Here is a 1,676-nt window from a genome sequence, read left to right as displayed (position 1 = left end):
TATTTAATAATGGAAACTAGTCTAGTATCTGTATATCATAGTTGAATAATTCAATTGATTGGGTGTGAATTCTAGCAAGTTCTGACCGCAGATATGTAGAAATCTTGGGGATAATGTGTGCATTTTACTGTAATTCTTTTGCATTCAAAATTTCCCATGCGCTGCATTTCTTTTTTATATTTTTAACAATAGTAGAAACGTTATCGTGTGAAGTTATATTTCTTTTAAACGCAAAACATAGAGTAACAAATCCAAATGAGAAGAATAAATTTTTATTTATCGGAGATAAAAATGAAAGCAATCAGCATCTTTTAAGCTTCTTTTTCTATATATATCAATTAGGTAGATTAAAGACTACTTATTTTATTTTCAAAGGCTATTCCAGATGAAGTATGGGATTGCTCACCTTTTATAAGAGTCCTTGATATCAGAACCAACTCCATTCAGTGTGTTCCAGACCAAATTGATGGTTTGACTGGCTTGAAGGTAGTCATCTGTTTCAAACTTGGTGTTTCTACTTCAGCTAGTAACCTTTCTATGAGGTCCTAGAAATGTCAACCTCTAGTCAATTTTCTTTTGCAGAAACTGCTCCTTGACGCAAATGATTTATCCAATGATTCCATTAGCTGGGTACAACTTGCAAAATTGAAGCATCTAACGGTTCTATCTATTAGCCGAAACTGGTTAGTAGTTCTGTTCTATCGTGTACATTGTCTTGTAGAATTTATTCAGCATATACGAAACATTGCCCTGTTACTTGCTTGAGTTTGTGGCAGTTTTTATTCCAATGATGACTTGATGATGATGATCAGGTAGTGGAGGATCTTAAAATTAACATGACATGATAGGCTAGTGCTTTTGTTCAAATTGTTATTGCTAAAAAGTTAGTTGTAATGGTAGTTTGGTGTATTCTGCTGCTGCTATATATATAAAGAAAATAATAGAAAGCAGAAATGAAAATGAAAGGTAGTAATAATAGTGAATACCAGAGGAAGGAAATTTTAATGATCAAATTTAAGACTTCCCCACACCTTCGTAGCATTAAAAAATGTTATCAGATTCAAATCTGTCTGGGCTAACGAGTTTACCATATGTACGTGTATAATTATTTGAATGAGTGCACATACTTCCCATAGAGTTTCTTCAATCATTCCTCTTGAAATGCATGCTTTTTGGTCATGAATATGAGGACGTTGCCTGGAAGCGTAGGTTCACTTGCTATGTGCCTATAATGGTTGTTGCATATTTATGATATTCATTAACTTCATATTTTCTGCAGCTTGAACTCTTTGCCTGGCATATTGGGTCATCTGACTGCCCTGCAGCATCTAGATGTCTCAAACAACAAGTTAACTACCCTCCCAACTGAAATTGGACTTTTGAGTAAACTTGAAGTTTTGAAAGCCAACAACAATAGGTAATATTTAGAAACTCTTCATTGGCAATAGAGGGCTATGGAATAAGACTTTTCCCTTATATTGAGCTTGGTTCAATTTGTATCTCTGTGGATGGCTTTATAGTTCTTGATTTTCTGCTTTCTGGCTCAGGATAAGCTTTCTTCCTGAGAGTATAGGCAATTGCACTTCCCTTATTGAGGTAGAATTCTTGGTGTTTTATCTGTTCTTTTCTTGTCCTTCCTTTTTTTCAATTACCCCCCCACCACATCCCCCCACACC

At 34.8% G+C, this 1,676-nt stretch overlaps 1 protein-coding gene across 2 annotated transcripts in view; it reads left to right on the top strand.

Annotated features, from left to right (window-relative positions):
- LOC18035553 (LRR repeats and ubiquitin-like domain-containing protein At2g30105) overlaps positions 1–1,676 on the top strand; it is a 6,060-nt gene that overhangs the window by 2,950 nt on the left and 1,434 nt on the right. For both annotated transcript variants that reach the window (XM_024179393.1, XM_006425061.2), the window contains 4 exons: positions 376–486; positions 583–683; positions 1,280–1,417; positions 1,548–1,596. In XM_024179393.1, coding sequence (XP_024035161.1) covers positions 376–486; positions 583–683; positions 1,280–1,417; positions 1,548–1,596 — 399 coding nt within the window. The remainder of the gene's footprint in view (positions 1–375; positions 487–582; positions 684–1,279; positions 1,418–1,547; positions 1,597–1,676) is intronic.

This window comes from Citrus clementina, unplaced genomic scaffold, assembly GCF_000493195.1.
Source record: "Citrus clementina cultivar Clemenules unplaced genomic scaffold, Citrus_clementina_v1.0 scaffold_8, whole genome shotgun sequence".
Taxonomy (NCBI): Eukaryota; Viridiplantae; Streptophyta; class Magnoliopsida; order Sapindales; family Rutaceae; genus Citrus; species Citrus x clementina.
The sequence above is the reverse complement of the archived record's forward strand: the minus strand, read 5'-3'. Positions and strand labels throughout refer to the sequence as shown.